Source organism: Frieseomelitta varia, unplaced genomic scaffold (assembly GCF_011392965.1).
Source record: "Frieseomelitta varia isolate USP_RPSP 00005682 unplaced genomic scaffold, Fvar_1.2 scaffold_977, whole genome shotgun sequence".
Lineage (NCBI taxonomy): Eukaryota > Metazoa > Arthropoda > Insecta > Hymenoptera > Apidae > Frieseomelitta > Frieseomelitta varia.
The window spans coordinates 28163-50579 of record NW_025110786.1 but is presented as its reverse complement, the minus strand read 5'-3'; the positions used below and the strand labels follow the sequence as shown (position 1 = coordinate 50579).

Here is a 22417-nt window from a genome sequence, read left to right as displayed (position 1 = left end):
GTAGTACCGTATCCCATAAATTGTTAAAAAAAAAAGAAAAAAAAAATGATAGACAATATAAAATAGTTAAAAATCGTCCCTGCGCGTTCAGGCCTTTAATCCTTTGCACTGGTGTGATCGCAAATAGTACGAGGAAATAGTACGATTAATATATATATATATATATATATATATATGTATATATATAGAAAATATCGTTATTGTTATTTACATTAACGTACAAAACTAGAACGTTCTAGTAGACGATTAATAAACTCGTATGATAATTAATCTTCGTCCTGTAACCATTTCGTAATTAATTGTGTTACGTAGACCGTTCGTACGATTACAAGTATGCGTGATCGTAATTTATTATCGTGATTATTATTAGTAACGATCGATAAAACTCGCTGCTTTCGCAAAGCGAGACGTCCCTTAACAAATACGAAAGAAGAAGACGAAAAACATAAAATAAAATGAAAACGATAGAAGAACTTTCGATTCTCCTTTGATCGTCTTATGCGTAGCGATAGTTTTTACTGTTAAAAGGAAAAAGGAAAGAACAAAAGTGTCTTTCTACGTACGTACGATTAAACTGGCACGATGAAAATGATATACAAAACCAAAAAAAAAAAAAAATTATTAAAAAAAAAATATTATAACAAAACGATCTCTACGAGCTATGATATCGTGTATGTTCACAACACGCGGAGAGTCGGAATCACTTGTTGTTAATTGTTATATATATATCTAGATATTTTACGTTCGATTAAACCTAAGTTTACAATCGTAAGCTCTACGATATCCGTTTCGGTGTGTCGAGTTACAATTAATTGAGCGTAGACAGCTCGTAGTATTTGTTCGTTAGGAGTGCAAAGGCTTAAAACAACGAAGGCGATTTATGTATATGTACATCGTGGTCGAACAAGAGGAAACGCGAACAAGAGGACGCGCTTCGTTCAACGTTCTTTCGTTAACATCGTTAACATTTTGGCTGCAAAGCACTTCTTGTTTGGAATACATTGGATTAATAATAAGTATGTGGCTGATAGAAATCTTTCAGGATTATTAATCCTTGGCAATTTCACAAAAATTGATGACTCTTTGACGAGTCGGTTTTACAGTTGTGAAGTGTAACAGAGACCACTGACAAGAATTTCTCAGTTTCGAAGAGCGAGGAAAGAAACTTCAGCTTGCGTATATATAAAATGTAAAGTTAATTATGTATAAAAAATGTAAAATTAATTTGCTCAACTTCAAGGTCTGGCTTAATTTAATTAAATAATTAAATTAAACGTGAAGCAGAGATTCTTATTAATCTGGATCAGAGGAACTTGGTAATAAATTTTTATGGAAGAGAGGTTTTAAAACGTGAAACGATTAGTTGGAAAATTTTGGCAGAAGATATGTCAAAAAATTGCAACGCTCGCAGCCAAATTGTTAACGAACGCATCCGTAAGTGACGATGACCAAAAAGGAATAATACACACACTCACACTTCCTCTCGCGTGGCTCTCGCACTTTCTCTCCCTTACAAAAATACGGTTGGACGGAACTGACGACGAGTTAGTCTCCTCGTGCTTTCTTTTCTTTTATTTTCTCTTGCTTCATTTTCTTTTTTTTTTCTTTTTTTTATTCTTCCTCTCTTATTCTGTTGCTTAATTAAAAAATACGTATCGTTAAAATACGTTAAAATACGTATCGAAGATCGACTTTTGAGCGCTCCGAATCGTTCCTTTGCCATCTCTGTTCCATCTGAGAATTCTGTGGGATCGAAGAAGGACGAACAACAATTAAAAAAAAAAAAAAAATCACACTGCTTCATCTCTCCTTAATATATAGAATTATCCTCCAGTTACATTCTTTCACAATTCAATCAAAAACGTCTTTCAAAAACTACTCTAAAACTGCCAAAAAAGACTGATATGCAACAGGATCACATAAAATATCGATGATTTTCAGCGGTAAAGGGTAAATTTACTTGATCATGTGGTATAAAAAACAGATTATTTGTAGAATTCGTACGTGAAAATAGAAATTACTGTACACGATACGCATCCGAAATGGCTTCTACCAACTTTCTCGTAACGTTGAAATGACTTTGAATAACGCAGCAGTAACTGGGCGATCGGTATCATCCAGTTTCTAGTCGTTCGAAAGTCTCTCGTCGATTAAAAATACTGATATCAAACAGTCGAAAAATACAGAGAACGATCAAAACAATCACCTCTCTCGACATTATCTTTCTCTTTCTTGGACACACCTACGAAAAGGGACTCTTAAATGAAACGCAAACGTGCTCGTCTCTTCTCGGATAAAATATCTTTCTTCTCGTTTAAATCGTTTTTAAAAATAACGCTACGTAGTCTTTTTTATTCTTGTTCTTTTTGTTACACTCTGATCCCAAAATTATCACTGGAACACGATGTCGGTGCTTCTACGGCACGCAAGAAAAGAAAAAAGAAAGAGAAAAAAAAAAAAAAAGAAATGAAATCCAAAAATCTCTCCTGAAAAGAACATTATTCTCCCTCTTCATATTCAACGACCGATTTCTACGACAAAAAAATATCATTGTACGCAGTTTGTAAAAGCTGTTTAGGTACAAGCGATTTCACGTCTCGCAATCTCGATTTAAACGTCGTTTATAAAACATATTGCTACTTGATAATATGAATTGTCCAGAAGTGTTGCTCGATCGAAAGTACATATTTCATTTCACTTCGATACCGAGTCATCTTGGACCGTTGTATTTCTGCTATGAAATCTCTCGTAATACGGCGTAATTTCGAAACTCGAGATAAACTCGCTGGCGAACGGACGAAATAGTAAGACGGAGAAAGGGGACAAGTTAAACTGGGACGAGTGAAAAAAAAAGAGACGAGAATCGAACTGTGAACGTGAAACGATCGATTCGTCCCACACTTTGTACAGAGGAAGATTCAAAAAGATCCTTTGGCTTCGTTTGTTCAACAAGATCTTCTTGTTTCTTGAATTGTTCCGATTTCTTCGCTATTCTTTCACGAGATTTTTCTATCTGTTTCGATCTGTGCTCGCTTTCAGACAATTTGTAAAATTCTGGGAACAACACGTCGAGAAGCAAAAGACTGTAACAAATAGAAGAGTATGTAATAAAAAAGGAAAATAAACTGAAATATTCTCGTCTCTTTTCCGTATAATTATCCTTAATTCGTATAATTATTCACTCGGTTTTCGTATCACCATCGATGCTCGAAGCTTCAGAGAAGCTGTTTTAAAGTTTTTTCACTCTCTGTGCTTCTTTCACTCGCGAGGAGCCTCGACATAATTTTCTCTTTTCTATCGTTCGTATATTCGTGCGATATATCAGGGGTTTCAATACATATACCTACAATCAGAGTACATTCATTTTCTCCTTTTTCTTCTTTTTTTTTTTTTCTTTTTTTTTTTTTTTTTTTTTTTTTTTTATTATTGAACGGACGCAAATGGCTCTTGCAAAAATACAATTTGTTATCTCATCTCTTTCCGTTACCTCTAGAAAAACGTGTTACTAATTATCTATTTTATACTTGTTAATTAACTCACTTGTTAAGCATTTTCGTTCTTTCTTTTTTTTCTTTTTTCCTCTCTCTTTTTACGCGTGTCTGTGTATATTTTATGTACTCCATCGGAGTTACTCGTTTGTGTAAATTAACACGGGACTGGCAAGAAGGCCGTCAATAATACCGCGAGATCGCGTTTCCCTCACGAACGTAGAAATTGCAACGAGAAAAATTTCATCATCCCGGTGTCATTTGATTTTTACTTGCCATTTATTACAGAGCAGCGCGTGCTTTTATATATAGCGCAATATATCATACAGAACGTAGTACAAAGAGACAGAGAATGATCGAAAACAAAGAATAAAATGTTTCTGTTCAAACCTTCGTTTTCAAGAAATTTTCCAGCTTCAAGTCTATCAAGTCATCTGTTTTATCTACTTTTAATCAAACAATTACGATTGTTTCGTATAACAACCGTAAATGTTACAACAAGCACTAATCTTTTATCTGATTATACAGACTGAAAAAGGAATAATATAGATTTTAGGATAGTTAATAATAAAAATCAAAACACCTCTTTGATTTGATAAGTGTTATCAAATAGTGCTTATCATGGCACTGTTTATTAGTGCATGCGTATTCTGTAAAGTTTAGACTGAATTTTTTCGAAAAAACAAAGCTTTTATCCTAGAACCACTGACCTGTAATTTATATTATATATATGTAATGTAATATATATATATATATTATGTAATATATATATAAATATGTTATACATGTCTGATTATAATTAAATCTGTTTCAACAAAAGCGAACATTAATTTTACAAGAAGCATTTTTAACCCTGATACTGCCAGCGGCCCCGTTTGTTTAAACGTTCAAATTTTTTTCATAAAATTCATAAAAGCGTACATATCAAATTGGCCCCAGCAGTTTTCGCACACGCCATGCACTGCGAGTTGGCAGTAAAAGGATTAATAACCGCATGAAGAATAAATCCATAATCTATCAGTCTGGTGATTCTAGTATTAAACAAAAAACAATTGTATTCCTTATTCCCAACTATTCACATCTAAAATCATTCTCTGCCTTCCTACATCCTATACCATACCACATTTTATACAACATAATATTTTACATATAATCGTTAGTTCAACGTCTTTACATTTCAAGTGTACAGTCCTTTTAAATTTCACATGCGATTCACGATGGATGAAATTTTTCTCGTTGAAACTTCTCTATCCGAGAATCACCCGTTTTCTCTCTAAAACAAAGCTGGCTTATTATTCTTACACACACGGGGGTGGCAAACGTCATGTACAATCTTGACAACGTGCATCGAATCCATCGGCAACAATCAATCAGCATTACATTCACTCGACTCTTAGTTTCTCCTTCTGTGGGTTATTTCGGATCGTATACTTAAAAAAGAAAAAGAAAAGAAAAGAAGATCATCTCTCTTTTTTCTTCTGTTACACAGCATTTTCATTTTAGCATCGTGTGTCGTCAATTTCGCGATTATTCCCTGGTGCTCGTTTGGTTTTCCCTCTGGAACGTGCCGCCAATCGGAAGTCAGGACTCAAAAGAAGCCGAGGAGAGAAGGAAGAAGCGATCCTCGACGAACCGATCCGCCAAGTTTCCCTGAACAGAGCAGCTCGAAAGCGGGCTGGTGACTCTCCATAGTGGCCGACGTCCACCTGCTTCTCGTTCCTCGAGCTTTCTCGACTTTTTGTCAGGTAACGAAGAGCCTGGCGGTCGAGTTCACCAAGTGCCTCAGCCGTGGTCACTCGAGACTTCGTAGCAACACGACCATCTCGCGGAACAAGGCACCTAATTTACCTGGCGTCGTTTGTTTCTTCAGTAAAATACCTCTGATCGTCGTGAACTTCTCGTAACAGGAGAGGCACTTGTGGTATCTGTGTGTGCGAAAGGAATTATCATTTTAATTACGTAGTAGTCTGACGGTGGGGACTCTGTCTTGACGTCAATCATTATAAGAGGAAAATTTCACATACAGATAAACTCATTCTCAAAGATTCATCTTTGTGGTTTGACAATTTCTTTTCTCAATATAAATTTTCAGTTGATCGACTTGAGAAATGAATGAACATAAGACAAGTGACTCGCGAATAATTCGTATCTGTGTGAAATATAGAGTTCGATGTCGAGGTGTACCTTTTCTTTTTAATCATATCTTTTGAGAAAAATGTATACTGACCGTTCTTCTCGCGACACGTCCACGCCGATCGTGTGGAGAGGAGCTTCCACGTTCGACTTGATTACCGATGCAAAGTTTCGCAGGATCAATCTCAATGCCGAACATCCCACCGTTATATACCTGAAACAATAACAATAATAATAGTTATGTAATAAATATATAATAATACAATAATAATATATAATAAAACCAACATATTGTTGTGTCTTTTAATAATTAAAAATCAACTATTAATGATCTCTCGAGTAAAAAAAAAATGGAATGCAAAATCACAATCACCGAAAATGAAGAAAAATTCTATAAATCATCCGATCACTCGTTGCACAATATCCTGAAATCGCGTTTTTCAGAAGGTACGTCGGATTCACGAAAGAAGAAAAGGACGAGAAAGCCTCGGTTCTGACACCACCTCTGATGCTTGTCACGGCTAGTTTGTTCCAAAACGTGTTATTAGCCCATAACGATGCCAATAAATAACGAAAGGCACGAAAGGCTTGGCCCCGCGATTCGATACGCTCGCTTTCGACCGGCGATAAAGGGTTCACGCGAGCTCCCGTTCGAATCAGCGAGACGAATCGCACGGGACCGCCTCATAAATGTCCCACATAACGTTCAACGTTCGTCTTACCGTCTCCCATAAACATTCTGTATCACGATTACCCACGGGAAAACGTATATTCTTCGCGTGAAATGTTTCTCAATTTACCATTGAAATTATTAGCACCTTTTTTTAAGAATCTTCTTTAAAAGCTTCTGACAGCACATTTCTTAAGTAAAGACTTCTTAGTTTTCTCAAACTTTAATAATTTTGTTGGATTTTCATCTTCATAAAAAAAAAAAACAGAGAGGAATTATCTCGTATCGTCAATTCTCTGCAATTTCAATTTAGCAATTCCACAAGTTTTCATTTTTTGACACGCAATTCTTTTTAAATGTCCTCTTTATCCATGAAAGATTTCGAAGGAGGGGAAGTATCGACGAATCGGAAAACGATTCGACCGTGGAACAACCCTCCGTCATGCGGCACGCGACATCGGATATCAAATATTCATCGGCGCGTTCCTTTTTTTTTTTTTTTTTTTTTTCTCACGAACCTACCCACTTTTGACCAGGACGAAAGCCCGTAACGAACGAGCCGTGAAAATGGCGAATAGTTACATGCAAACCGAGCTGCATTACGACGTCGAGATGTGTATATTTAGCTGGCAATTTCCTGGCTCGATTCACCCTTTCGGTAGCTGTCGAACCATGACTCGAAAGTACTGTAATCAGTACAAAACTCGTAACGAATGGCACTCAAAGTTTAGGGCTTTCATTTGCAACTGAAACCTGCTTATGGAAACCATGAAAACCTTTGTAAAAATGTTTTTCACGCTTCTTTGAAATTTAGGCTGAATCTAATTTAAAAAAAAAAATAAGTCTAAAGAAATCTGAGATATTTAGATAAACGTCTCACCTGTCCTCTAAATCCTAGAATGTATGAATTATCTTTAAATTTTTATAATTAATCTTTAAATTTTTATAATTAAATTATCTTTAAATTTTTATATTTAATCTTTAAATTTTTATAATTAAATTATCTTTAAATTTTTATATTTAATCTTTAAATTTTTATAATTAAATTATCTTTAAATTTTTATATTTAATCTTTAAATTTTTATAATTAAATTATCTTTAAATTTTTATATTTAATCTTTAAATTTTTATAATTAAATTATCTTTAAATTTTTATATTTAATCTTTAAATTTTTATAATTAAATTATCTTTAAATTTTTATAATTAATTTAAATAATTATTATCTTTAAAAGGAAAAATTTCCTGCTTAACAGAGATGTGAACTAACGCGCTAATTATCTGTATTTACCAGAGATTAAATGACTAATTCGTAGCAAAAAGATTACGAAATAAGATTGATCTTAATCGTCTTGTTTCGCAATACAATTCTATCGATCGTAGGATCTTCGTTACAACTGCTTTACAATTATAACTTTCTCGTAAATTTCACGATCAACGAAAGCGTGTGATAATTTGACGATAACTTGTTTTCGCTTCGCATTGATCGTATAGCGAAACAGATGCATTAAAATGCAGAACAGACAGAGAAAAACGGGGACGAAGAAACGGACTTGACTTGTTACGCCGAGTAATTGTGAATGGCAGCTGCCGAGCGACCAAGAAATTAGTTTGAATTTACTTTTATGGTATCGGCTACAGGTTTCTGAACGGACGTGATCAATGACTATAAACGGTCAACAAATAAACCAAAGAAACGAGAAACTTGTACCTGCGTGTAACATTTTCTTTCAATGCTCATTCATGCTCGGTAAATGTTTACATCCGATTTGAAATTAAAACTGATAAGATAATTAATCCTTATGTGTACAATTTAATATGGATAATAGTATGCAAGACGTTAGTTAAGTTTTGGAATATTTTTGTAATCAAATGACGTAACCAATACACTTTTGAAATTTAAAATTAAATGACAATTTGCGATTACCAATTTTTTTCTAAGCGTAAAATCCCAATTAAGATTTAGAAGAGAGACTAAGAAAAGATTAAAAGGACATAGATGTCTGACCAAAGATACAGAATAGTCGACAATATAGTAAATGAATAAGAATAACAGACAATCGTAATTCTTAACAAATTGTGCGATCGTCATTTTCCTTTTTTTCTCGTTTTGTTCTAATAATAGCGATGACAAGCAAGGAGGAAAAGTGCGGAGACGACGACGGTCGTAATAACTAACGAATAGAACGGCAATTTTCCAGACTGGTAAACTCGCATTCTAAACGGATATGCTATTATTAGATCGCTGGATTGTAGAATTGATATTGGCATCTCATTCGTTCGATTAACGCCAGAGAGCTTATCTGTACATATCTAAATTTATTTCACTAAAAGAATTTACACCGATCGAATTGGCAAAATCGATTTTAAGGCAATTCAGATGCAGTTCCATCGCAGATTGCTCAACGAAATTCGTACTTTCCTTTTCTTTTAAACGACGTTCAAGGCGAAGCAAGTATAGAGATATATGCGGCGTGCGATCCGTTCGATGTTAATAGGCGTGTACGATTTATAATGCGCATTGTGTGCGTAATTAGAGGAAGAATGGGGCAGGAAGAAATGGATAACCAATGCACACGTGAAAGGAAATGCTCGTTTCTCGTCATGACAGCGCAATAGGCAACAGTTTGTTACTGAACGTCAGTTTAATTGCATTGTTTCAAGCATCGATCGCACGAGCTATTGCATTCTTCCGCCTCTTATCTAAAACTATTGTCAGCTAAGAATTTACAATTATCGAATTATTATCAAATGATTATATTTCTTTTTTTTTTTTTTTTGTATGCTTTAAATAAGCATCGAGACTACCATCGAAAGTATGTTTTTCAAGAATGCGTCACAGCCACATTCAACATCCTACGCCATCGTTAATATTTATGATCGGTTGTCAGGCCAAGAAAGAAAAGGATTTACTGTCCGTAACTGTCCATGGAGTGCGTCAACATATGCCTGGCCCTTCGAGTTTCAAGATTGAACAATAATACTCGCCGACAGCCGAGGATCCGAAGCTCGAATTTGCATCTGCCACTGTCTTCTATTGTCTCGGCTAATTTTCACGAACCCTCCGTTACTCGTCAGCCTTCTCGCTTCGTGTTTCCCCGTTCGTCGAATTAGCCATTCCCATACAGGCCACGTGAAGTGCGCGCCACCCTACTTGAAATACCCTGTTTGCCCATCCGCCATTCGAGAACTCACCCTATATACAAGGGTGAGTCTCGATTTTCTCTAATTCACCGAGCGTGTTACGTTTCACGATGGAAATTGAAGTAACGTTAGAGGACACGCGTGAACAGGCATGTGTCACAAACTTTTAATGCGAAGTGTTAGTGACAAGAGAAAAAGATTTAAATAAAACTTTATGTTAAAAATGTAGAGAAGGAAAGAGATAAAAACGCGTCAAAGAAAGGTCTTTACTCACATTTCATATTTACTTTGTAGTAAATCACCAATCGGACCGAGCAGAGAGTTACATAAATCCAAGTTCCACATGGTTCTGTGAAAAAAAAAAAAAAAATTGCAAAGATTATAAAGACTGAGAACTGATAATTTCCTTCAATTCATAAAATCACGCACTTACGGTTTTAATGTAAGTATTCCCAATAGATCGACAATAATTGAAAGATCGTTCATTGCCACAGCAGAATCCACCGCAGCCTGAAAATTTAATCCATCTTTACAATCTTGTCTCATTTACCGTTTGATAGCAAAAAGCTGAACAAATTACCTTAAGATCTTTATTGTGCCATAGAGAATAAATAATTTGTAAGGAACGATGGCGACTTGTAAGTACCGCCATCATCGATTCATGACCGCGCATCATGCTATTGAGTACTTCAGCTTCCGACATCTCGTTGAGAACTCCCATTTGAGAGTAATCCAAACCGGCTGAACTCGCATAATGATTCTACCAGAAAAAAAAACAAAAAAACAAAAAAGAAAGGATACAATTTTACAAGATCATTTTGCAAACCTACGTCGTATGTTTATGGATTCGATAATAAAAAAAAAAAACTCACTGGTAGAAAAGTTTCTACGTCCAAACCGTACGGTTTATCGGCACTTATGGGAACAAATGCTCCTTTATCCGTATTTTCGACGTTCGGCCTTATCTGAGACGCGCGAATCTCTAACTTAGGATTCGGGGACACTTGAGCTTTGTTTGATTTCTTTGTGACGAATGTCATGGTTGTGGAAGCGTTGCGCGCGGACAGCGACGTTGAGGTAGCAAAGTTTCTGTTCAGCGAAGTGGATCTAGATTGCGCAGAATTTGGCCTGTTTAACGCAGGATCGGAGGGGCTGTGCCTTATACTATTAATTCTGCAAGAATGTTAAACGCGTTTCCGATAATTATCACTGTTGCATAACATGTTAATAATCTACGCTACAAGTGTCTATACTTACTGTACCGGATAATCGCTTTCGTAACCCTGTTCTCCGTCTCTACAGCTACTTTGTCTTTTCAAATAATGTTTAGGAGAATCCGGGCTAGGTGCTCTATTCTTTAATTTTCCATCGTCCATTACTGGAAGAACAGCAGCCATTGGTGCTACACGTGGTGTCAGCGTAGAATTTGATCTTTGCGGGCCCAAAGGTTGTGGAAGTGTTCCTATATCACTAATAGAACTGCCTTTTTTCCCAGGAAGAGGTGTAATGTTTTGTCTTAGAGGTGGTATAGACGCGAGAGTTTTCGATGTTCTGCCAAAGCCGTTATTAGCTTGAAGATTCGCTTTTATTTGGCTAGTACTCGTAATTGTATTTCTTTGAACTGGCGGTGACGATTTCATCGGTTGAACACGAACTGGTACAGGCTTTATTAACGACAACGTTGGTGCGGGTGGAGGTGGAGATGACGGCGACGAGATAGGTGGAACTTCTTCTGTATCCACCGTGTTTAAGTTTGACATTGAGGTAGAAAGATTTTGCAGTATCTGCGGTTGCGTAGGATCTGTAAAAAGAAACGTGGAAGGATGAACGTGAAGTTGAACGTTTCACGCGATACACACAGATATTTGTACATTGACATTCATCCAGTATTGGTATAAAAGACAGAAATAAGCGGAAAGTTTTTATTTTGATACAGAACTCACCCACATCTTGAGGCTCCGGGAAAGCCTCAGGTTCTGGAGGTGGAGTGCGAGACACTGAAACATATCGTGCGTAGCATGCTCATTCACAAACCATACAGCACAACATTCATATTCAGGATGCATTTGTATTTTCAGATTTGTGATGATAGGCGAGTAATTAAGAGTTAGAACAAAAATAGAACTTGAATGTGTTATGAGACACAGATCTTGCAATAAAGAATAAGTAATAATGTTTTACTTACATGACCTGTTAGGTTGAAAAATATCGCGATATTCAGTGACATTGGGAATATCTGCATACGTTGCTTCATCTTCAGGGTCAGTTCCAGACTTGTCTGCTTCTTCTATGGTTCGTACATCTAATCTATAAGCAAAACATTTAATAGAAGTCTATAAAAATATATGAAAACTACTTTTTTGCAAAACTTACGTATGCTTCTTTAATCCAGGTGGCCTTTCCCTAGAAAAACTTTTCCGTAACGAATTCCCGTGACTAAATGGAGAACCGGATGTCGTTGAGACTCCTCCTAATGGAGCGATTTTCTTTAAGTCACACACATACAAGACAATATTTGCAGTGTGAAAGCTTGCACCGATCTAAATAAACAATAAATAAAAATCTTAATTTATAAAACATTACGTATACAATAAACCACTTAAATCAACTTACCAGCTGATTCTGAGCGATAGCTATATCTTGTACCTTCCCCCAGCCAGTTGGAATAGAATCTAATGTTCTACCTGGTTCCCAGCCATAGACTTTTAATACATCATGGCAACCAGCAAAAAGGCATTCTCCACCTTGACTGAAGTAAAGACATCTACTCAAAGAATAAATATTTATAAATGACTGGAAATCTTTAATGGCCATAAATATCTTGTACAATTTATGAATATCCACCTGATTGCAGAAGAATGAGTTTGGTCAGTGGAAGATACAAGTTGAAAAGATTCCAAGTCCCAAAAATGAACTGTTCTATCTGCACTTCCACTGGCTAGTAAGAATTCATGAGGATGAAATTCCACTGTTGTTGCTGGGCCTCTGTGTTCAGAAAACTCCTTCAACTGTCTACCAGCTCTTAAATCCCATAACTAATTCAAAAAAGAAAACATTGATTAATTATATTAGTTGGCACTGCATCAAAATAAGATTTATATAACATTTACCTTAACCATCCCTTCCTCGCCTGCACTAGCAATCCACTGACCATCAGGACTAAATTTTAAACTGTTCACCATCCTATTGTGTCCCTTATAAGTGAAGATACAACCTTTTCTTCTGATGTCCCAAAGTTTTATAGCAGTGTCTAAACTTCCTGATGCTAATAATTCCCCATAAGGATGAAAGTCCATACAACGTATACCTGCTTTGTGTCCAGTTAATGTACGGGCTAATTTAGCATGTTCTAAGTCCCAGATTTTTAATGCTCCTGTTTGTGAACCAGCACATACTAAATCTTCCGTTTGTCCAAATCTAACACATTCTATTGAAGTGGTATGACCACTCAGGCTCTGTGAACCAACAAATAAAAATGACACAAATATCAGATAGAAATACTATCGACGTAAAATACAATTTAACTAATTTTCCAGTTGAAATATTCTTTTTGAATCAAACAACTGCAAGTAAAAGATGAAACTGTACCATAATACAATTCTGCTTTCCAACTGCCCATAGATTTACTTTCTTGTCATCACCACCAGTGACCAAAACGCGTCCAGACTTGTGACCTAGTGCCAGGCAATTGACATTGGCCGAGTGGGCAACAAAATCCTCTGTACAAAGAGAAACGGATTATTATTCTTTCAAAGTGACCTGAACAAAATGTCAGCTACCAATGACATCATACAGACAGTATATTTTCGATTTAAAAAGAAGGTTATGACCATAACAGGGAGACGCAGCAAACAATTAATTATTGGATTAAATCGAAAGATTTGTAAACACGAGTTGTTTACTTATCCCAAGGAAGAAAGAGCGCCAGGACAGAATCCGTTGGACGCACACCGAACCGACATGCAATAAGTAAAGAATTACGAACGAGACGATCACTTACGGAGTTTCCATGACCTCTTCGTGGACGAAGCCATATTCTGGGACCACAGAATTGCGTTGTGCACGACTTATTTGGCAACGACAACAATTTGAGATTTCAGCTTGCGGATGCAGAATTTTTTTTTGCTGGAATTTGTACGTAACATTTTTACTTAGTGTTATTATTCAGTGCAGGAACGATCGTTCAACGGGGCGGCAGCATCTCGCCGCGTTCTGGTCCTGAGGGCAATTCTTTCCTTGAAACTTCTGACCGTTTTCACAAACCGTTCGTTCCACCTCTTCGTCGTATCTCATTTCTTGAATCTGCCTGCCCGTGGGTAGCGCGAACTAACGTGACGTTGAAAAATATCGAAGTTCTGTTTCTATCGAGATTACGTTCCAATTGATCGCACCAGATGTCACCAGTTCTCCGGTCAATTGAATTCTAACCTTAACATGTGTTAGAACAGGCGGGCGGATTGATCATCGAAACAAAACAAAAAAAGAAGTGCGATAAAACATTATTGGGAATTACGTAAGTTGCACGTGACGTAACGAGAATTTGTGGTCTATTGTAAACATTTATAAGTGAGGTTATAATCGTCGAATTAATTTTACTACGACGTATATGATGAACAGATTGTTTGCATTTAATCACTCGCGCGCGCTCGCGATTGAAATTAATTCACTTTACTCTCGGATACCCAAAAGGTATTGCGTGAAATATGTGCAAGGACAATCTCCGGAATCTAGAGTTCGCGAATATTTTTATTATATCGACCACCAAGGCATGGTACAATTCGCTTTTATAATTAGATTTATGTTCAAACGTATAAAACTTTAGAAATGACTAATACATTTGCTCTATTTTATGTGCTGCAGTTGTTCCTGGATGATGCACGTATGAAAAACTTCACATCATGCTTTAAAGGTGTGCATAAACAATGGGATAATTTATTACATATTCCAATTCATTTATCATGGAAGCCATGTCATTTTAGATAAAAAGTTTTTGGCCTTTTTTTTCAAACGCTTGAAAAAGAATGACACTGGTAGATATGTGGGAGATTTTCCTTATGTCTCTCTTTGCGGTCCAGAGAGAAATTTTGTCAGATGCGATGATTTGCCAATAGTTTTCACGAAAATTTTTAAAAAGGAAGATAGTAAAACAAGTAAAACTGAAAATTGGTTTGGTTATGCTTATGCAGAAGAATTATTAATGGTACAGTTAATCTTACTACTAATTAAATACTTACACATTTAGTCTGGCATTTAATAATAAATTCATTGTAGGTACCATTTCAACCAGACAAAATATATATGGATGTTCAGTCAGGCAGAGTATATCATCCTGCTCCAGAAAAAGCAGGAGGAATTGGTCTGGTGAGATCAAAAATTGCTATTGAACTTAGTCCATTATTTAGTTTTGAGAAAGGAGAAGAATATGGTCCAACTCATATCATTTGGGAAGATAAAAAATATACTTTAGATCATAAATGGTATAAGAATGAAGAACTACAAGCTGTCAGATAAAAATAAATAAACTTTATTCTTAATTCAAAAAGGAAACAAAGCACAATATATAAACAACTTTCATAAAATGTACATATATTTTCAATGATAAATAACAAAGATTTGTAATTATCCTCTATCTAATAAGTTTTGTTAAGGTAAAGATGAAATATCAAAGATTCTAGCTGTGGAATCATCAGATGTAGTTAGTGCTTTCTCTCCATTTCTAAAAATTGTTATCGTTTGTATATTTTTATTAAAAAAATTTCTATTAAAGAACAGACGAATATCTGTATTTTCTTCAACTTACTCAGATATATATAAGTCGAGAATATCTGCTGTGTGTCCAATAAATGACCGTAGACATTGACCACTTTTTCCATCAAAACATCTCAGAATACCATCTAATCCCGCTGAAAACAATATACTCGTGTTCCCTTTCCATAAAAGTTTAGATATACCATTTTCTTGCTCTATCTTTTGCCTAAGCACCTAAATAATAATAAAAGTAAAACGATAACAATAATGATTAAAAGTGACTAATCTAAAATGCTAAAGTTACAATACCTGTTTTGAGATATCCCAAATGAAAATTTCTCCATTAATTGTACCAGTTGCAGCAATTTGAAATGCAGGATCCTTACAAAAAGCTGCTGTTTCTACCCAATTGTTATAACAATTTCCTTCATTATTTCCTTCTTGATCAATATTCACATTATTATACTCGCCATGATTAAGATTTTGCAGAATGGAAACTATCTAAAATTTTTAAATCATTAATACGATTTATTCGAAGAAATTTTTATTTTTATATTACCTTCCCTGTATTTGAGGTACTGATTATAGCTTTACCATCTACAGCTGCAGAAAGCACTAGATTGTTATCCCAATGACAATCAATAGTGGTTATAGAAGAAGAATGACCTACTGCAGAAGATATGGATGACAACACAGTACTTGTTTTTAAATCTAATACTCTAATAACTCCATCTTCATAACCCACTGCTATGCGCTTGCCTAAAATATCACATCCAGTCAAGTTATATTTTTTTCAATTACAAGATAAGAAATGCAAATACCATCTGGAAATATTGCACCAGTCTCTGCCCGGCAACCATATCCCTGAAACACTTTACAATCTCCATCAGGTATTTTCCACATGTATATTTCTCCATCGACAGATCCTGCTAATAAAACATTAGCAGCTGTATGCCACATCATCCACTGCAACAATGTAAATAATATTTTAATTCATTGACATCCATGATAGTATTCAATTATGAAAAATTAACTAACAGTGGCATCTCCCATGTTGTAATCCCAAATCTTAGTTTTATCAACTAATTTCCAAACTTGTATCATTCCACTCATATCCCCAGTAGCCAAATATGATTCATCATGATTAAATGCTGAAAAGATAATACTATCTTTATGACCTATACAGTCCAAAATGATTTCTCCTGATGATGTATCCCAAATGTAAGCTTTATCTTCTTCTCCACCTGTGGTAGCTAATTTTCCATTTTTACTTAATGAACCACAAAAGACAGAACCTAAAATTTACATTAATTCATAATTAAGTTAACAATACATAAATATAATCATAACAATTGAAATGTTCTTTACCTCGTTTGTGGCCACTGAAAACACAAATTGCATCTCCGTCTTCTGAAGGATCTTCCTCCATCACATCGTTCTCTTCAACATCTCCTGCATTATATGCATCTACAACTTCTTCTACATCTCCTATGTATATCATATCCTCATCATCTACTTGATTAGACATGTCTGGAGAAGACGGCGGAGTATCTTCGTGCATGATTTACCTTAAAAACTTAATAAAGCGTGCAACAGGTCACGCTTTAAAAAGATACAAATATATTTAACTAGAAATCACTTAACGTATATAAAATTTTAGTAATAATGATATTATCTCACGAAAAAGTGTGCGTCTAGTTAAAATCTTTCAACTGGTCTAAGTAATAAAATCACAATTTCTAGTCTGTCATTTGAAAAAATAGAAATTCAAATGCTCGTCAACAACAATCGGAGTTTGGAAGCACCAGCTGATTTGGAGATTAGATGTTACAGAAATCATAGGGAATTTTTCTCAAGTGTTATTGGCAATATTTATGATTATAGTCTTATGACAGTGGCGACATCTTCTCAAAAAAAAGTAATAAAAGATTACCATCTGAAGAAAAGTAGATTTTCTTCAAACAAACAGATTTTATTCAAACATTTTAACTTTTAAACTTGAAACTATACAATTTACAATTAAGACCATATATTTGTATTAAATAATTACAGTTTCTTGAGTATTGATTAAACATGTATGTTATACATATTTTATTATTAATGATAACGAGGCGACAAATAACTGTATCAAATTCTCCGTCCTCTTTTTTCATGATTTTTACACATCGAAACATTAGTTAACTGTGTGCTAATCATATTCGTTACTTATAGTTTGTGTAACAGATAACTACTACATAAATATGCACTTTAAGTATTTGTACGATTTGGACGTATATAGTTGTCACGTCAATCCACACTTCTATTTCATCATCCGCCTCATCCGTTCTGCTATTCGCTCCTCGTGCTGTACTCTCTCTCTTTCTCTCTAATAGCGCTTGCTTATACCTCTTCGCCTCTTCGCCTCAAGATAGTGCTATCTCTTTTTACAAGTGTATACGCCCGACAACCGGCAGTCTCGGTCAAGTAACCGCAAAGTGTATACGTTGCAGTCAGGCCTTCCAAATTCGTCAATGTCTGTCGTCAACTTAAATCGCAAAAATTCCAATGAAACTTTCACAAAAAGCAAGTCAATTAGTTCAAAGATTTCTACACGTTCGAAGGTCGCAAAAATTGATCGCCAAATTATCAGCTCATCGACGATCCCTCGAAGAGAGAATCGGCCAAGTAAAGTCTCGACGAACATCTGGAAGATTAATTGACCATAAAGGTAATTGACTGCAAATATTCAAGATTTATATGGATAAGTTCTGATATTTGAGAAATGGCCGAGGGAGTGTTGGAAAAGTACCGCGTGGACGACGAAAAGAAGAACAGATATATAATGATTGGCCAGATGAATAGGATAATAATCCTGTAAAATCACCAAGCGAAAGTGGGAGTACGTGAATTAGAATGTTGGGGTGGGAGTGAGTTTCTTAACAACGAGCTTTAAAGTACACACCAGTCATTGGGGCAAAAGCACGGTGGAACCACGTGTGTCGCTTGTCAAATTGATTATTTCACGTTGTAACTTCAGATGATGAAAGAGAAGAAACAACGACGGATGTTCCTTTTAACTGTTCGTTCCTCGTCTGAGATAATATTCAACTGATAATATCTAATACAAGAACGTAAAGATTTCGAACGTCGAGATTGTTTTAAGCGTAAATGGCACCTGAAATTGATCAGTTATTCGCTCAAAGAGTTATACGAGCAAATTGAGGTAAATGCATTTGCGCAGAAAGCAAAAAAAGTCGAGTAGCAAGTGGAAATTGCTTTTGCAAGATTATTTTTAAATAGAATCGAGATATTTGCTTGCTTGGAACCGAAAGCAGGAGGAATATACAAATAAAATTCGAGGAGATATGCTACATTCGAAGAAATACAAAAGTAGAATTGATCGACGATTTGAAGAAAGAACATTGGCTACGTTTCTCTTTACAATTTCTCAAAATGGAAGCTAGAAGCAACAACAATTCTCTGTGGGTATTTGGATATGGATCGTTGTGTTGGTACCCTGGTTTCAAGTACAAACGAAGCGCCGTAGGACACATTAAGGGATTCAGCCGAAGATTTTGGCAAGGGAACATAACTCATCGTGGCACAGCAGAAAAAGTAAGTGGTCCGGTGGTAAGTCCCATCTGTTTTTTCCTTCACCGGATAGCCCAAGTTTCTCAGAAATATCTATGTTTTTTCTTCGGAGTGTACACATATTTCAGTCTGTAACGTGACGCGAGAAACAATCACACAATTCGAAGTTAATGTTAATCGTTTTACATGGTGAAACAACTGCAAACGTAAATATTTAGAAATACATTGAGATTTACAAAATATTAAAATATTATATAATTATAAATATTATAAATATAATAAAGTAATTTGTTCCGAAACACGCTGATGCAGTGTAGTGTTGTTTCGAAACATTTCATTGCGAATATTCACGTCGATCTGCTCAAATCATTTTGACTTTGAATAGAATTCAACGATGGATCGAATTTTTTTTTTTTTAATATACAATCTCCGTCTCTGTTCTATTTATATCTTTGATTTTCTTATTCTTGCGCGCCATTCGCCACGTGTATTCTTTCACAAAACTTTGGCAGTCGTCCACATCGGTTTTTGTTCGACCAATGAACATATTTACGACAGATACGCATCGGAAATTAAAAATACGTATTTCCAGTTCGAAGATTATCTACGCGTTATCTTTCCCGTTTCCTCAGAGGAAATTTATCTCGCTGTTTCGATGATCTAAACTGAGAGTTCTAAGAAGAGTAAGAAATATTTAATAAAGGGCAATTCTCTTAAATATCCGGCACAGCGTAATATTTGTGGAGGAACGTGTACGCCCCAATAAGTACTTACGGATGTCTCCATTAAGACTGATGAAAATCGGATACAGTTTCACCTGACTAGCTGGCCGCTCTAATTTCTCCAATTGAATGCAACAATATCATCTGACAAATATAAAATATCCCCCTCGTTACACATTCGACTATTTTTGACCATCATTCTCGGCTTTATTTTATAATCCATTGCATTTATTTTCGCATCATATAGACAAGATTTATCAAGGCAAGAATTTTTCTTGATCCCGTGTTGCAGTTGCCTGTCATTTAACGTGAAATCAACTCGCAGAAACTGATATCTTTCGCGAGCACGTAATTTTCTTCTTTGTATTCGCTTTGTATGCACGTAATTTATATCATTCTATCGTATAATAAAAAGACTCGCTGCTTCTTTTATTCCCTCCGCAATCGATGTTACACATAAGTTGTTCGTTTAGTCATTTGTCGCCCTATTTTTGTTGCAGCCTGGACGAGTGGCGACGTTGGTCGAAGAAAAAGAGGTGATCACCGCTGTGAAACTTGACTTAATATCGGCATTTACAAATTACCACATTTTTCTTGTTATTTAATCTGCGGATTATGCGTTAAGCCTTCAGTAATTATTTGTTACATTAGGTACTTTCGTTTTGTAATACACGCATTTTTTTCTTTGTCAACAGGGTGTTGTTTACGGACGAGCATTCCAAGTTCAAGATAGCGCAGCGTTGCCTTACTTGGAAAGTCGCGAATGTACTTTGGGGGGATATGTGTCGACAATTACTACGTTTCATACTCGCGAAGGGAACAGGAGTATCCCGGTCATAACATACATAGCTACTAATAAAAATGAACATTGGCTCGGCGAAGCGCCGCTTCATATTATCGCTAAGCAAATTTCCGAATGCTCCGGCCCAAATGGACACAACGTCGAATATCTTTTACGGTTCGTTTTAGCGCGAGTAACGTCATTCGGTTATATTTTTAAATTGTTGAGTTATGCTGTCCTTTACATTGTGTTCCGTGTGTCACGAACAGATTAGCTGAGTTTATGCATCGTTATCTACCAGAAGCTCACGATGAACATTTGTACAAGCTGGAAGTATTGGTACGTTCGAGAATAAAGGAAATGAATATGTGTCTGGATACGCTAATGGGCGACCGAGACTTCAGTATCGACCTCGACGACATCGATGGCAAGGATGAGGATCACGACGTGGTTACCAGTAACGCCACTAAAAATCTTAGGAAAAATTCTTTCCAATTCACTCTTCAAGTACCTGATAAGACTATGCGTTGCCTCAAAATGTAATCCGCATTTTTTACATTAATATTTATCGAATGCCTGGACATCTGCAATCATGCGGGATTGTCAAAAAGCAAGGTTTTATATAATTAACAACAATAATATAGATAATATTCTTTATAGATATTTATGTAAATACGTTCGTTTCGAGATCAATGTACATATTGAGTAGCTAAATATTATAGACTAATCTTCGTACGAACGTACTTCAAGCACAAACAAAACTGTATTTTGATATTTTAGTATTTTAAAATGTATTTGCACATTTGAATATCGTATTTTCATTTTTGAATGTGCTGGATATTTAAAATTATATTCTTTTAAAGAAAATTGTGCCTTAATTTGGGGAGAATACAAATATGGTGCATTCCTTATTTATAAATTGTAAGTTAAGATGAAAAATTTTGTATTTGAACTTGCAAAATTTTTATTTATAAAAAAACAATGATTAAATATATTACGGTACGCTTCTTTTTCTAAATCCCATATGTAGTTTTATGTATTTCTAAATCTTAAACATTTCTTCTATTTGGAAAACAGAAATTTACTGCGCTATCTAAAAAAAAAGATGAAATTAGAGCTAAGTCGATAAAACAGGAATGATATACCATCCGAAATGTAAAAAAAACACCTACAGATGATATATAGGAATCTACAATTATGCATCGTTGATAATTGCACAAGTTACTTCATCAACTCTTGATAATAATTGTTATTTCCATGTATATTGACTAATTAGAGGTATACCTCGACTATGATTGGACATTTAATGCTTTTCTTTTCGTGTTCCATGTCATATACATCGTCTGTATCCATGCTTGGAGATCATCTGACCCTCATACCATTTTCATGTCACATTCTACCATATCGATTTGAACAGGTTTTGCACTGCAGCGCCACAGGTAATAGGAATTAAAATCAGAAAATATGAATAATGTTACATCTGTATCGAAAATTATTGAATTAAACGCTTTCTTATTTGCATATCTATTCTTAAGAGACGACCAATTTAACGTTTGACTGTGATATAATTACTTTCTACATAAATTAGTATTACACGTCACAGACTTATAAATTAGCATTTAGTATGTGTCGACAGAATTATAAGTTAACAACTAACCGTGCAAACGAGATTTGGGTTAGGTTTGATAGACATATGTCATTGCGCGACATAAGGAGTGATATTTATATGCAATATTTTAAAAGATCAATGTATAAACGTGCAACAGAAATGAATATACTCCTGGATATGGAACGCTGGTTGAACTTTCAATTGCCATTATTTCATACAATGACTTTATTTTTGGGTAATTTGAAGTAATTTCCATACAATCTAGAAAATACTTTATGTTACGTTTCAGCTCTAATTCTACATCTGATTCAATCGGACAATATATAGCGCATTCACCTTTCAAAATGTTCTCAACATCGTCTTTACAGGCACACTCGTGTATTACCATGTACAAAGATCGTGGAACTGTGATTTGCAATCAACGAAAATTACTTGTGAAAGGATAAACTAATTAAAGGAAACGTCTGCACGCGTTACTGACACATGATTTTCATAATTTTCGGTAGAAGATACAAGGAAAAGGGAGCATGGAATTCCTGGTTACGCCGTGACGA

General features: G+C 35.4%; 4 protein-coding genes and 2 long non-coding RNA genes across 11 annotated transcripts; 3 read left to right on the top strand and 3 right to left on the bottom strand.

Annotated features, from left to right (window-relative positions):
* Positions 1–4325: 4325 nt before the first annotated feature.
* LOC122538271 (katanin p80 WD40 repeat-containing subunit B1) lies at positions 4326–13955 on the bottom strand. Of its 3 annotated transcripts, none has more exons than XM_043672209.1 (15): positions 13434–13955; positions 13022–13152; positions 12544–12888; positions 12278–12468; positions 12047–12197; positions 11807–11973; positions 11619–11740; positions 11377–11430; positions 10691–11234; positions 10306–10606; positions 10014–10193; positions 9867–9943; positions 9708–9782; positions 5716–5835; positions 4326–5413 (listed from the first exon to the last, which is right to left on the bottom strand). In XM_043672209.1, exons 1-15 carry the CDS (start codon positions 13465–13467, stop codon positions 5281–5283), a joined length of 2625 nt encoding a protein of 874 aa, XP_043528144.1. In that variant the 5' UTR covers positions 13468–13955; the 3' UTR covers positions 4326–5280. The 3 variants fall into 3 exon arrangements, with proteins under 3 accessions (XP_043528144.1, XP_043528147.1, XP_043528145.1); XM_043672212.1 differs by having other exon boundaries at positions 10306–10540; XM_043672210.1 differs by lacking the exon at positions 11377–11430.
* On the top strand, positions 11231–11939 carry LOC122538276. Its single transcript, XR_006308821.1, has 3 exons — positions 11231–11442; positions 11512–11725; positions 11826–11939. It is a non-coding gene; the product is annotated as an uncharacterized LOC122538276 (long non-coding RNA).
* Positions 13953–15232, top strand: LOC122538274 (UPF0598 protein CG30010). Its single transcript, XM_043672217.1, has 4 exons — positions 13953–14204; positions 14294–14342; positions 14413–14633; positions 14705–15232. Exons 1-4 carry the CDS (start codon positions 14040–14042, stop codon positions 14942–14944), a joined length of 675 nt encoding a protein of 224 aa, XP_043528152.1. The 5' UTR covers positions 13953–14039; the 3' UTR covers positions 14945–15232.
* On the bottom strand, positions 15003–17025 carry LOC122538272 (angio-associated migratory cell protein). Of its 2 annotated transcripts, none has more exons than XM_043672213.1 (8): positions 16862–17025; positions 16550–16783; positions 16220–16476; positions 16003–16147; positions 15741–15940; positions 15491–15682; positions 15234–15415; positions 15003–15149 (listed from the first exon to the last, which is right to left on the bottom strand). In XM_043672213.1, exons 2-8 carry the CDS (start codon positions 16740–16742, stop codon positions 15077–15079), a joined length of 1242 nt encoding a protein of 413 aa, XP_043528148.1. In that variant the 5' UTR covers positions 16743–16783; positions 16862–17025; the 3' UTR covers positions 15003–15076. The 2 variants fall into 2 exon arrangements, with proteins under 2 accessions (XP_043528148.1, XP_043528149.1); XM_043672214.1 differs by having other exon boundaries at positions 16550–16757.
* Positions 17026–17560: 535 nt separating this feature from the next.
* Positions 17561–21272, top strand: LOC122538273 (glutathione-specific gamma-glutamylcyclotransferase 1). 2 transcript variants are annotated; one of them, XM_043672216.1, is made up of 5 exons: positions 17561–17888; positions 18198–18775; positions 19974–20009; positions 20169–20431; positions 20524–21272. In XM_043672216.1, exons 2-5 carry the CDS (start codon positions 18614–18616, stop codon positions 20795–20797), a joined length of 735 nt encoding a protein of 244 aa, XP_043528151.1. In that variant the 5' UTR covers positions 17561–17888; positions 18198–18613; the 3' UTR covers positions 20798–21272. The 2 variants fall into 2 exon arrangements, with proteins under 2 accessions (XP_043528151.1, XP_043528150.1); XM_043672215.1 differs by having other exon boundaries at positions 17561–18775.
* LOC122538277 lies at positions 19133–20170 on the bottom strand. 2 transcript variants are annotated; one of them, XR_006308823.1, is made up of 2 exons: positions 19526–20170; positions 19133–19425 (listed from the first exon to the last, which is right to left on the bottom strand). It is a non-coding gene; the product is annotated as an uncharacterized LOC122538277 (long non-coding RNA). The 2 variants fall into 2 exon arrangements; XR_006308822.1 differs by having other exon boundaries at positions 19133–19411.
* Positions 21273–22417: the final 1145 nt, after the last annotated feature.